The following is a 13,258-nucleotide window of genomic DNA, read 5'->3' on the forward strand; positions in this document are numbered from 1 at the left end:
AGAATGGAAAGAGGACGAAGGTAAAGTACAACAAAGAGAGTGAATTAAATGGACAGTTCACCCAAAAATAAAAGTTCTGTCATCATTTACTCCTGTCAATGGTGGCCAAGAACTGTTTGGTTAAGCATTACTCCAAAAAATGATCTGTGTTCATCAGAAAACAGATTTGGAACAACTTGAGAGTGAATATATGAAGGACAGATATTTATTTTTGGGTGAACTGTTCCTTTAACCAAAAAAATGCACACACTTTAAATACACCAGGGCAAGTTGTCACACGAATAACTAGCTGATATTTATCAGGGTACATTTCTTTAAAAAAACAAAGCATTTGTACCTTTTCATAGTCTGCAGAACCTTTTCCACTACAAGGGACCTTTTGTGCAAGAAAACAGTTCTGTGGATGTTAATGGTACATTACTGAACCACATTCCAACAAGGAATCCTTATTTTTAGGAGTGTTGTCAATTTCTGTATAGGCACATACAAAAGGTCTTGACTAGAATAAAGCCATTCAACGTTTACATTGTTATTATCCCCCCCCTCAAAAAGATACAGCTTTTACACCTTTTATGATAACTTGTCCTTAATATGTTGTGTACTCATATTAAAACAATAGACGATTTCAGAGTTTGAAAAACATGACTCATAATAACGATTCTATATTAAGAGAGTTTAGACTGAGGTCTTTAAAATACAACTATAGCAGAGACAAGCATTTGTGTGAAATAAACATTGCCTATAAAACACAGTAATGACCGTGACAACATGCCCCAGTTTGACCAGATTATAAAACTGAGTTTTAATCCTTAATGTAATGTAATGCAACTTTATATGAGTATACAATCGCAAATGTGAATACATTAAAGAATATATAACTTATTATATGTATTTATGCAGATTATATCCATTATACAGTTAGGCGTACTCATTTGCACGTTTCATTAAAACAGCATGTTTCGTATCATTAGTCACATGGGCTAAAATCCTATCATCCTTCAAACTGACCTATAATGTGTCAAACGACAAGCCAACAACCATTATAAAATCATCTGGATTACAGTATTTAAAACCAAACAATTCTGTAGTGCACTTACTGCCTCCCATTGAGGTACTTTCATGAAGTCAATTCTCTGCCATTAAAGTGCTCTCAAGAAATAGGAGGTCACGTCTTGTTGAAATCTGAAAAGCATGCAAAGCGATCTTTAAAGCATCCATTAAAACACTGACGAAATGATACTATCAATTGTAACTCTGCTTTATTTAGCTTTCCAAAAGGTCTCGATAAATAAACAAACAAAAAACATAACATGCATGAAGACATTATGAAGGAAAATATTCATATGTCAGAGATATTTCACTGTTCAGATCATAATCTGGAAGGATTCTTCAGTCAAAGGCAACAGAATGTTTATCCCAACATTCAAAAAAAACAAGTTGCCTTTCACAGAATTTTTATTTATAAATTTATAAAATTATTAATTCACAATTCATTTAATATAAAACCAAAGATATTTCGTTATTAATTCAACTCTATATCTTTACTCAAACTAAGAGTGAGAAAAATCAAAATGACTGTTTTTCATGCAGGAAACAATTTCATATTTACCCAAAAGCCACACACACTCACACACGGTGCACACAAACTAGTCTTAGACATCTGATTTTAGGAAGTTGAGGCACGTACACAGTGAACCACATAAACAGCATCTGTCTACTGCCAGTGTACATACACACAGTACAGTCTCTATACTCTAAGACACTAACCTAAGCTTAACCAGTATATACACCACCTGGCACATACATGTTTTACTATTGTGTAGTATAACAAATTTTGACATCTTTATTGTAATGCCTTTAAAAATACACACAACAAAAACGAACATACATGGGATGGGGAAATGTTGTTTATGATTTCTGCTTTTTTTTCATGTTAAATCGCTTTAATGCTATTAGTCACAATCCAAAAGTCTTAAAAGTGCTGATACAGTCACTATTAAGGACAGGAGTATTTGTGTTGGAATCAAAGTGTTGCTTACTTTTCTGAGCCAATTCTTGTGCCACGGGATGCCAGATTTGTCAGGGGCTTTTGGCAACCGCAAATTACAGAATAATATTTCAGAGCAACGTTGTTTTGAAAGATCTGCCAGACCCCATCGTGTTGCTGTTATCAAAATGATTTTGTTTAATTTAAAATGAATGGGTTGTTTGGAATCGTAGTAACTATGTATCAACACGACTGGGCTGATGACAGGATCATGAAGGGCAATGCGACAGAGCTACAATATTGCTAGTTTAGTACAGCACAGTTGATCAACAGAAAACTTCTATAAGCAGGGGCGGACTGGAAAGCAAAATCGGCCCTGGATTATTCAGCCCACATCGGCCCTCCACCATTTCTGTCGATGGTGGGGGGGTGGGTGTTTGATGGAATCGGCACCCCTCCATTTCTGTCGACGGGGGGTTTTGTGTTCGATGGCATCGGCCCTCCACCATTTCTGTCGACGGGGGGGGTGTTTGTATGTAACGTGTCATTGCGTTACATACGTGTCCGACTCGCTAATGCCTATGCGTTGCGAGCATTCGCGTTTATAATACGTCCGGCCATTCCGGCCCCAAACTTTATCGGCCCACCGGGAAAAGTTCCGGTACTACAGATGGCCAGTCCGCCCCTGGTCAAGGCCTCTGGTACAATGAAATTGAATGAAACCACTCACTCGTATTCTGCCACTAACATCTTGTTGCCGTTCCACAAAATAAAGGCATGCAAGTTGGGTATTTATATTTTGGGGTGAATTATTCCGTTCCATTTCACATTTAGTATTTTTAGGTGCTTTTAATAAACATACAATTTTCATGTAAAAAAAAAAGCTTTTTGATTTTGTGAAAAATGATAATTCAACATGGGGACAACTGAAAGAATACAAAGCAATATTTGCGAGGAATGAAATTAAACATTACCATAATTGAACGTTATTATTACACTATTTTTTATAACCTGTTGGTGTGCTACCAGGGGATCAAATTCGTATCATGAAAGTGACGTAAATGATGTAAAACAGATCAATGTGCAAATAGATTTATTCTGATGAAAGTCAAATCTACCTGTATATACAAATTCATACAGGTTGCATAAATCACAACCACCTAGACACAACCCATCTACTCTTGACATAAAATGTTCTACAGTGTCTTGGATCTGAATGGTGTCTACATTCAAGCGAGATCTTGATGTACATCACAAAATGAACAGGTCTACGTTGCCTACCGCATGGAGGCTGATGTATAAAATAAGAAACATGAATATGACCGCATTTCATGTGTATTAATTCAATTAGTAACAACTGACTTGGATATTTTTTTGGAAGTGTAAATGCTGGCCGGCTAGATACAAAAGCTGTTATGATCTGAGGCAGACATGTATTATACAGACAAGGCCTGAGCGATAGACTGACTATCCTAAAAATGCTTCTTCCGTAGCCACAATGTATACTTCATTATTTATTTCAAGCCACGTTTGTGTCGCGAGGAGGACCACTTGAGTTATAAACCCAGTATATATCCTGATATATCAACCTCACGCAACTGTAGACACAGTTTACTGAAAAAACTGCGCCATCCGCTTGACATTTTTCCATACGACAGTTTTATGTTTGTATTCAAATGAGAATCAAAATCACATCTGAGATGAATCCATATTTTCACATTCACTGTAAACATATACTCCCATTCACATCAAAAATCGAAAAGAACAATTCTAAAAGTTTGACCATAGAGAAGATTAACATGCTGTTATCTTTTTTTTTTAAATATATACGCAATTAAATCACAATTATAAATTAATTCCACACGTATAACAATTCATAAATTAAAGGAACTAATAATAAAACATAGTAAAACTAGGAAATTTCATAGATAAATATAATATTGCAACCTGATATTGTGCATATCGCTGGAACGACCATTTATATTTCAAATCAACCCAAATATTCGTGAAGTATGACTGCGTGGTTGGACTCTACAGGAACTGATGTGCTTGTGTGTTCGAGGCAAACAGGTATGTTTTTATATATTTCTGTGATTCTGCATTGACATTAGTTGGTGTGGGGTTTTACTCTTTTTTTTTTTTTTTACTCCGGCGACAAGTCCCTTCCGACCACAAAAATATCTCTCTCTTCCCCTCGCTTCTTTCATTTCATCCTATTTTAACTTTTTTAACTCTACAAATATGCTTTGCCCACCCTGTCAAATATTTGGCAGTGTATAAAAGGGTGTAATCTCTTTTTCAATACTCTAGACAACTATAGAAATGCGCTCGATGTAAGAATTTTTGGATGAATTAACATCGACACTACTACACGGTTGTGTTGTGAGTGGAGGCGTGTCGTCCCGCGTTCGCACGCATGTAAGGTCGGATATAGGGGAAGGGAGGGACAAATACCTTTTCCTCCATTGACGTCCTCAAACATACAAACAAGTCCAAGCAATCGCAGGTCTGGTGTGCACCATAACTCCTTCCTGTGAAATTCTCTAGCGCACTCGATTTCAGAGATTTCACCCGAGGCTAATCATTCAGGCAGTGCATTTTGTCACAGTTCAGGCTGGAATGAAAATCTAATCTTTTAACTCTACGTAGTCTTTGTGATTCGTGCCTCAGTGCAGCTTGTACCCCGAAATGCATTCATAACAGACGTTCTTCTGCCTCTTTTCAAAGACGTAATCATTAATTTCAGAACACATGACTGTGTTTTTTTGGTCGAGGGATTCTATTTTTATAACTAACTTTGTTCTTTCACAGATCTGACATCATTTGTGCCTCGTGTGTGTGTTTGCGTGTAAAAGTGCAGAATGTGGATATTTATTTCAATTTACTTTTTGGTTGCTCGTGTTGCGTGAAAAAAGTAAACTCTTTGGAGCTGCCCCTGTACTTCCAAGCAGCTTCTGCTGCTCTTCCTCGGCTCTGAGGCGCGAGAGCGTCCTGCCCACCATTTCAGATGTTTTCTGGAAGACACAGAGCTGCCGCTCGACAAGAGGGGAGGACCTGATGTAAAAGTTGAACTCTGACTTTTGTTCAGACAGATAAGTCTGTGAAGGGAAACAAAACATATTCCAAACTTTCTTGCCCTGCAGTCATAAAGCTTAACAAGTTCCGCTTTCGAGTGGTATCCTGGTGGAAGTATCCATGCATGAGTTTTTCACACACGCCGTCTCGCACTCAGACATCGGACTCGATGCTCGGCATCCTCTTGTAGACACGGCGAGCGCCCCCAGCGCTCAACGCTCTGGGGGCCGTGTATGTACCGACGGGGGGAGGGGCTACATAAGGCATGACGTGCTCGGCGTAATAGAGGTCAGGGGTCGGCATCCCCATGCCGAGCATGTTGCCGTCAGCCTGGCCTAATGTGAGCGGTACCAGCTGCTTATAAATGTCTGTGGAGCTGCGGCCGTGAGCCAGACGCTGATCGTCACGGAGCGTCTGGAGAAACGGATTTTCCGTCGGGCGAGCCGGATACATCGACTTGCTGCGACGGCCGATCCCGAGTCCGCTGACGCCCACCCCCGCCAGCGTGTGGTTTAGATGCGCCGACGGATTTTTGGGGGGCTTGTCTGGGATCAGTGTCGCGGAGGGAATGTTGGCATACGGCGTGCTGTCTTGCAGGCTGACGCGACGCGACGAACTCTTCTGGGGCAGGTTCTCGTAAGAGTGCTGGCGGCGGATGATCACTCCCTCGTTCTGGTAGTGGCTAATAAGACCGTCGCCTTCCTGGTCGCTCTGGGGAAGATAGGCTGTGAAGGAAGCATCGGGCTGGGGAAGATAAGGAGAGAAGGCTCTGTCAACACTTCCACCACCAATACCCCTTCCATCTGGACGGAGGAATTGATCTTCGCTGATGTCATAGAGGTGCGCAGAGTGCATGCAGGCATCGCAGCGATACTGAGGGGACCGTACGGTGTAAAGCCCAGAGTAACTGGACACCTTTGACAGGCAACTACGGCAGTGCGTCTGTCGTGGGTCCTGAGCGGGCCCACCGGCGATGTTCCCCGCTCCCCCGGGCTTCCCGTACGTGTTGTATTTTTTATCTTTTGCGATCGCAGTTTGCATTACGTCGGGTTCGTGGGCCTGGGTAAGCAGACTGCTGTTGAGCTGGATGATTGGCTGTTGCTCAGAGGACGAGGGTGGGCGGTGCATGTTGTCACGGTGATCACTGAAGATATCTGGGTAGTGTAGTCCGTGCTCCTGGTCGATGGAGTCAATGGTGTATATTTGACTCCCCTGGCTGCTTTGAGAGTAGATCTGGGCGCTGTGGTTGCTCTGCTGGCTGGGCTGACTCCTGAGCGTCGACAGCTCCACGTCGCTCAGGTCTCGTGGCTGGCGGTTACGCTTACGAAGCGTCTCTTTTAACTTCTGCTGCTTTTGCAGGTCCACTCGGCCAGAGCAATCTGACACATCCGAACGGGCGGGTGCATCCTCGGGTAGGTATCTCTGGCTTTTCATAGGCAGGGTCTCGGAGGCCGGCGCGGCAGATGGGGGGGAATTGTCCCCCGGGCTTTGTGTCTGTCGTAGAGTCTCGACCGATTTCTTCCACAGAGCACGTGGTTTGGAAGCGGGAGGTCGTGCAGTCTCGCCTCCGCCTCCCGAGCCACCGTTTCCAGCAACACCTGGTTGAGCATCCGTTATGCTCAGGGCACGTTGCCCTGGCAACAGTGTGTTGTTAAGTGGCTCTTTGAGACGGTTGCTGAGCATGGTGCTGGTGTTGCTATAGGCCGCGTTTTTCTGGGACAGGTTGTTGCCTTTTCCTCCACCCATTAAATCCAGCAGGCCAGATGTATTAGGGAGGATACTCATGGGCTGTTTGGGTGAGGTAACTCCCAGGGTGGTGATCTCTTTCGCGGATTTCAGCAGGTGCAACATGTTGGCCTGAGGGCTGAAGCCCAACTCCGGTGGTTTTTTCATCTCGATATGGACGCCGTGAATGCAACTCCAAATCCCCTGTAGGCAGCATGGAGGAGGAGAGGTTAAACAAACAGGCTGAGTACATAAGAAGAATTTAACAACAAAAAAGATATATTAGCGCAATATTTCTCAATATAGTCTTGCAACATTTTTTCCTTGATCTCATAAGCCGAGTTCTGAAACACTATAACCAGACGGAATAAAATTATATATCCTCCTGTGACAAACAACCATGCCCTATAACTTTATTCTAGTGGCTGGTGCTTTATTTTCTGTTATATGAGCTCGGTCTTATTTCGCTGTGGAAAACGTGTTTGTTAGCGCATAAACAGCGATCCCTACACTGATCGTGGGCAAACAGGCACCGTGACATGTTAATGTGTCAAGATAATGCTCGCCTTCGGGAACGAAACTTTCTAGTTAATTTACCGTAACGCGTACGTCACGTACCCTGCTGATAGTGAAGAGCATTCCTGGTCGACCGGAACACAGGCCAGTGAAACAGTAGCGTAGCCTCCAGTAGAAGAGGTGCTCCCAGACAAAAGTAATTAGCGACAGAGCCATGGCTGCCGCCAGCATATAGAACACACCAGCCATATTATCCACATCCAGCTGACTGCTCATCACTTCATTCTTCTCATTATGACAGATACCGGTGAGCCACTGGGCCTCCAGCTCCTCCATCTCACCTAGCGCACAACACAAAATCACACAGTTAATGCTCATTCGCACACACACGGATAAACACTGAGTGACGGGCTGGCTGTGCTCCAAACTCCGGTGAGCTGCCTGCGTTCCAGGCATAATATGTGCACTTCTAATGCTTTGGCTGTTCGAAAATATTCTGGTCTCATATATCTATTTAAGCTAAGGGAATACTGCATGCATTTGTGGTTTATAAGGCAATCCCACAATTCATTGTGACTGTGAACATTTTCTGTGTAAAGATAAATGCAACTGGATGAAAAAACGGTTTCAGCTGAATTAATTTTAAATCAGTTACTAGAACACTACCCTTGAAGATCCCTATATAGACAGCATGTCATTATGCTACAGTAACAATGCATAATACACGGCAAAACAGAGGCCAACATAACAGGAAAACAAGTATACCGTCTCCAATAATCCCAAGGATAGCGAGGTCGACCAGCCGCTTCCAGTAGGATCCCTTCTGCAGGGCGATTCCATATCCCGTCGTGGCAAAGATGTAGCCGCTGCCAATAGTGACCAGCTTACAGCCATCATCACGTCCCGCCATATAGTTGAGCACAGCAGCATCGTAAATAAAAGCATCCAGTTTTCTGTATAAATCAATGAGTTGTGTTACCACACCACAGAAAATCAACATTAAGTAGCTAAGTGGCTAAAACTTCATTTATATTAACAACCATTTATTTAAAATGTACAGTAGTGGCCAACTTTGGAAAATCGACATCTTTGCCTTTTATACAAATACAGTAATGAATTTTAAAGGGATAGTTCACCCTTAAATAATAATTCTGTCAGTATTTCCTTATCCTTCTCCCATTTCAAACCTCAATGACTTTCTTTCTTCTGCAGAACACAAAAAAAGATAATTTGAAGAATATTGGTAACCAAACAACGCCGGGACCCATTCACTTCTATTGCATGGACACAAAATGGGTACCGCCATTGTTCCGCTACCAAGACTCTTCAAAATATCTGTTGTGTTCTGCAGAAGAAACAAAGTCATAAAGGTTTGAAATGACAAGTGGGTGAGTAAATGATGACAGAATCTTAATTTTTGGGAGAACTCTCTATTCAACAAATTTTATATCTTCTATTTCCTGCAAGCTTTTTAAAGTGCTTTTTTAATAATATAGTACAAATACATTATGTTCAAAATGAAAAAAGAGAAATATTTAAGATTCTGCTCTATTCCAGTCTAACTCCTTTGGTCAGATTTGGTCAAATTTCTTTGTATTCACTGGACATTCCCAAATTATATTTGGATAAGAAGGATCAGGTTTTGAATGGACTCGTGAATGCCAGCTTAAACATATGGTGTCACTAAATTAAAAAGAGAACTACAATTTTCAATATGCAATGAAATTACAAATATGTAAAATGTTTTTACTAGTTGAATCCCTCTGTACATGTGGCATGAGGCCATTGTAAACAAGATCAAAATAATGCATTAATAACTTAAATATGCAAATAAACGGCATTAAAATCTCAGCCATACCCAGTTTTAAGGCTGACCAGTGCATCCAGAACTCCATTCTGATGGTATTTGACCATGTACTGGTGCATGTCAGGGTAGTTCTTCCTGATGTTTCGCTCTGTGCTCCCATTAGGCACCGTCCCAAAGCGAAACGGTGGCGAGTAGGAATAGGGACTTTGAAACTACAAACAAGATTGAGAAAACGCATAAATTGAGATCCACAAAAAGAAATCTCAAACACCAATATATATTTGAAGAGGTAAACCTCGAAACCAGATCAGGCACTCCATGTTGTAAATATATAATGACGTAAGGGCCCTGGTGAGCTGCCAATCTAGACAGCAGTGTAAAAATTGTTTTGTCAGGTAGCCTAAAAACTGTGCTTCTTGTGGTAACATCTAAGTGAACTGGTTATATTCAAGTCAGAGAAATAATTTATTACAACTGAATCAACATGAATACATTAGGTTACACAAACGGAAGTAATTTGTAAGGGTCAGGTTGGGTAGAAGTTAAATTTTTCATTTTTTAAACAGCCTCAATTTCTAAATTTTAAGATTACGGCTAAAAATTAACATTGAAGTATCAACAAAAAAATGCATTCTATCATTTGATATGTGTGCTTTTAATACATGTAATCATACTTTTTTTATAAAAAATAAGTTATATGAAGTATATGAAATATTTGTATATAAGAATGAGCTACATTGTCATAAAAAAAATAATTGTTAAAAAAACAAAAATAATAAAATACACATTTTCACATAAACATTAACAGGTGTGGCAAAACGTTAGCCGGATCACTGTATTTTTGGCACTAGAAGACATCCTGTACCCATTCCAAAAATTACCTTTCTGTCACTGAGGCCTGTGACTTGGTCCACAAATTCTTCTTGAATCATAAAGGCCGCCAAGTTGGCAGTGTAGCTAGCCAGGAAGATCACAGCGAAAAAGGCCCACACGGACACGATAAATTTACTTGTGGTGCCTTTCGGGTTCTGTACCGGGACAGAGTTGTTGAACACCAGACCCCACAGAAGCCAGACGGCCTTACCGATGGTGAAGGAGGGCCCGTGTGGGTCTTAAAAAGACAAAAAAGTTAGTGAGAAGCGAGTAGGAAGTTTTAAGAGCGCTGTGGTTTTACAGACAGTCACAGTGCTTGTTTCTTAAACGTTTACAGTACACATTTTACATTTTAAAATTGTAACCACGCTCCGTTTATGATCAAAGCAGAGGTTGGTTGATTGTGTGGTTGAGGTTGTGTTTCATACCTTTGCCCTGTGCCAGGTTTCTATTGAAACCGAGAGGACTTATGAATTCAAAGAGGAAAACAGCGATTGCTGTGACGATGAGCAACATGACAAACATCATAACCCACACTGAAGCACTGAAGGGTTCTGAGGAGAGAAGAGAGAGCAAAGAAGATTAATGGGGGAAGGCAGAGATAGAAAACACAGAATCCAGAGGGAATTCAGACGCATTACTTTATCTATTACCTAGAAATGCGGAGGGCGACACCGTTCCGTTGCTACGGGACACCATCACACTGATGCCGGTCTCGACGAATGGGACAGAGAAGTCTATGGCCTCTGAACGCTCTTCATTTATGGTCAATGAGCCGATGGCCATTATGGCCTTTTTATAGACTACCTACAGAGCAGAGCATTGAAAACAACAAGACAGAAATGAGTCAAAGACATTGTACAAAGAGATGGACAGATGTTAGATATGGATGGAGGAATGGATAAATGATTGATGGACGCTTAGAAAAGGATAGATAAACTCTTAAATAATAATGGGGATAGATAGATAAATAAATATACGGAGAGAGGAAGGGAGGGTTATATAGCTATACATGTAGATAAACAGACAGACAGACAGATAGACAGACAAAATGAGCAAGACAGATAGCTATATAGATATAGATAGACATACAGACAGATAGAAAGATGGACAAATACACAGACAGACAGGAAGAGAAAGGTAAATAGTTATATAACTATAGACTGACAGACAGGCACACAGAAAAAAAGACAGCTATATCGCTATGGATAGACAGACAGGAAGAGAAATAGACAGACAGACAGACAGACAGACAGACAGGCAGACAGAGAGATAGACAGATAGCTATAGACAGACTGACAGACAGATAGAGATGGACGAATAGACAAACAGACAGACAGAAAAAGAAAGACAGATAGCTATAGATAGACAGAGAGACAGACAAATATTCTAGATGGACAGACAAACAGAGAGAGATGGCCAAACAGACGGCTAGACAGATACACATAAGAGGGAAACAGAAGGGAAACACACACACACACACACACACACACACACAAAAGAAAATAGTACATAAAAGTGAGGATTTACTCTTTACGTCTCTTAAAAGTGACTAACCTCTCCCACCATGCCGTTCCAAATGTTATTGATCTTTTTACCGTGTTTACCGTTAGTGACCAGGTAAAGATCATAGGTAAATTTGACATTCCTTGCAATCTTCTTCAGGATATCTATACAGAAGCCCTTGCAGCACTTCTTGATGTAGGAACCCTGGGTGGTGTTACTGCAGCACATTTAGACAGAGTTATTGAAACACAGCTGATGCTGGGAAACTTTAAAGATAAACATTTATTGTGTTTGGAAACCCAATCTAATAAGTTCCCAGTATAACATCCAAAGAGCAGAGCATTAACCACATTAGAGACAGCACAATAATTCCTGTATTTCCCAGGCAAAGAAAGCTCTCCGGCTAAAAGGTTAACAAAGACAGAATGCATAATGCCTGGGGTACACGCTAGTTTATTCAAAACTGGAATTATCTTTCAAAGTTCTCCTGTAAAGTTGCTGTAATAAAACTCACTCTTTAATGTGCTTCCTGCACGGTACCGAGTTACGCATGCAGGTACCAGTGAGAATGTCCACGTCATCCACTATGACAAAGGGTCTTTCCTCAAGTGTCACTATGCTCAAGTGGTTCTCATCGGCATCCATGTCCCCGAACGAGTTGTAACGTGGCCACACCGGAAACTTCAACCTCAACGTGTGATTCTCCCATCGTCCCATCTGAGGACACAAGTACACAAGCATTGGCACACAAACATGCTTGGGAGGTTCTTCAAACACTGTCTTTTTGATTATGTTGAAAAGTGTTGGGAAAAATGTGGGATTCTCTGCTCATCAAAGCTTGAAGCTCATCCAGCTTTTTTTATTAGAACAACACATGAGACTTTCAAACCTGCTTGCTGGCAGGCTAATCATCACGGATGTCCCAAGATATACCCATCTAAGCTAAATATATAACACACACACACAGTGGTCCATAACTGGTGGTTCATGACCAATATATGGATCACAGATTTCTTATGATAATAGTCCAACACAATCTCATGGCAATTTGCAACTAATTTCTGAGGTGGCTATCCGTATGATTTTTTGCAGAATTCATATCGGATGTACGTATATACAGTCGCAGAAAAAAATTAGGACCATTACAAACTTTCATTTAATCAGCATTTCTAGATGTATTGTTTCCATTCCAGTCCAGTGTCTGTTGAATTTCAACAAAAATCAAACCTCGGGAGCGACATCAAGTCACTCAACAGCAATGTGAAAGACTGACAGCACGACAAGACACATGAAAACTGTGATAAATATCGAGGTTATAACATAAAAAAATATTTTTTGAACTGGGGAAATATTACTGTTGCATTGCTTACAAGTGAACATGAACTTGTTTCTCTAGTTTTCATTTTCTGCAAATAAATGCAAATAGAAACAATAATTATTTTTTAAATTTGGGAGAAATATTGTTAGTAGTTCACAGAACGAAACAAAAATGATCATTTTACCAAAACACATTTCAATTCAGAAAAACTAAAATAATTTTGAAATGGTCTTATGCTTTCCACCTGGAAAATCACACAATGTCACGGTTATTTAGCATTAAGTATCTACGCAGTTCATATTTACATTAGACAATGTTAAATAAGTGGAATATTTAAACAAATAATAAACAAATTTGTTTTTTCGTGAACAAAAACGGTTCTGTGGCGTGAGAAATGAAATGAAAAAAATAAAAACATTACAAATACTTTACCTGTATTCAAAACTACATG

The 13,258-nt window shown here is 40.6% G+C and overlaps 1 protein-coding gene across 2 annotated transcripts in view; it reads right to left on the reverse strand.

Annotated features, from left to right (window-relative positions):
• Positions 1 to 1,227: 1,227 nt before the first annotated feature.
• grin2ab (glutamate receptor, ionotropic, N-methyl D-aspartate 2A, b) overlaps positions 1,228 to 13,258 on the reverse strand; it is a 69,093-nt gene continuing 57,062 nt past the window's right edge. For both annotated transcript variants that reach the window (XM_057332329.1, XM_057332328.1), the window contains 9 exons: positions 12,004 to 12,206; positions 11,541 to 11,706; positions 10,637 to 10,790; positions 10,412 to 10,537; positions 9,992 to 10,221; positions 9,162 to 9,322; positions 8,069 to 8,256; positions 7,406 to 7,644; positions 1,228 to 6,991 (listed from right to left, as the gene is read on the reverse strand). In XM_057332329.1, coding sequence (XP_057188312.1) covers positions 5,216 to 6,991; positions 7,406 to 7,644; positions 8,069 to 8,256; positions 9,162 to 9,322; positions 9,992 to 10,221; positions 10,412 to 10,537; positions 10,637 to 10,790; positions 11,541 to 11,706; positions 12,004 to 12,206 — 3,243 coding nt within the window. In that variant the 3' untranslated portion in view covers positions 1,228 to 5,215. The remainder of the gene's footprint in view (positions 6,992 to 7,405; positions 7,645 to 8,068; positions 8,257 to 9,161; positions 9,323 to 9,991; positions 10,222 to 10,411; positions 10,538 to 10,636; positions 10,791 to 11,540; positions 11,707 to 12,003; positions 12,207 to 13,258) is intronic.

The sequence above is a fragment of the Triplophysa rosa genome, linkage group LG4 (assembly GCF_024868665.1).
Source record: "Triplophysa rosa linkage group LG4, Trosa_1v2, whole genome shotgun sequence".
Lineage (NCBI taxonomy): Eukaryota > Metazoa > Chordata > Actinopteri > Cypriniformes > Nemacheilidae > Triplophysa > Triplophysa rosa.